Source organism: Sprattus sprattus, assembly GCF_963457725.1.
Source record: "Sprattus sprattus genome assembly, chromosome: 17".
Lineage (NCBI taxonomy): Eukaryota > Metazoa > Chordata > Actinopteri > Clupeiformes > Clupeidae > Sprattus > Sprattus sprattus.
Genome location: NC_137915.1, coordinates 275,738 through 276,457, shown reverse-complemented (window position 1 = coordinate 276,457; position 720 = coordinate 275,738). Strand labels below are relative to the sequence as shown.

The 720-nt window shown below is 44.7% G+C and overlaps 1 protein-coding gene across 1 annotated transcript in view; it reads right to left on the bottom strand.

Annotated features, from left to right (window-relative positions):
* Positions 1-431, bottom strand: part of LOC308378204 (glucagon family neuropeptides-like) — a gene marked incomplete at both ends in the record, with an annotated part of 3,796 nt that extends 3,365 nt beyond the window's left edge. The window contains one exon of the mRNA XM_080855062.1: positions 334-431. Coding sequence (XP_080711188.1) covers positions 334-431 — 98 coding nt within the window. The remainder of the gene's footprint in view (positions 1-333) is intronic.
* Between the last annotated feature and the right edge of the window lie 289 nt (positions 432-720).

Sequence of the window (720 nt, the reverse complement as noted above, 5' to 3'; positions counted from 1 at the left end):
CATTGCTGGTTTATACGGATTACAGGTGAGACATTTTAGCAAGACTAATAAACATGTAAACGTCAACAGCTAATTTAACGTTAATTACTGGTTAGACAGCTTCCATTTTCGCATTGTTTTAATAACCAGATATCCTTTCTCTTGTCAATTTACAACTTAGCCGGTTTTCTTTCTCGTTTATTTCGCATGTTTGCTTTCTGAGTGCGACATCGTGATAGATTGGCTGTCTATCACGAGCCAAGCTGTGTTTCTGCTCCGGTGTCTGTCCGGTAACACGCGACAGTCTGTCCGGTAACGAATGAAGCGCGCGCTGAGTCTTCTAGTTGTCTTTACCTCGCATGAGGAGCGATGATCCCGCGCGGCGAACACAGGCTGCACTGCACGAGGAGAGCAGAGATGAGGAAGACGGAGATCACCTTACTGCTCATCATCCTGAGAGAGAGAGGGATAGAGAGACAGAGACAGAGAGGGAGAGAGGGGGAGAGACAGAGAGAGAAACATTTAAACATCTTCTGTCGCCGGCTTTTGTTACCCACGCCCAATCTACGACCTTTTCCAAGAGTATCTCTTGTGTCTCCCCAGAACGCTCAGAGGAAAACATAGAAGTACTCTGAAAACTGAACTACTCTGTAATCTCTGAAAACTGAACTACTCTGTAATCTCTGAAAACTGAACTACTCCGTAATCTCTGAAAACTGAACTACTCTGTAATCTCTGAAA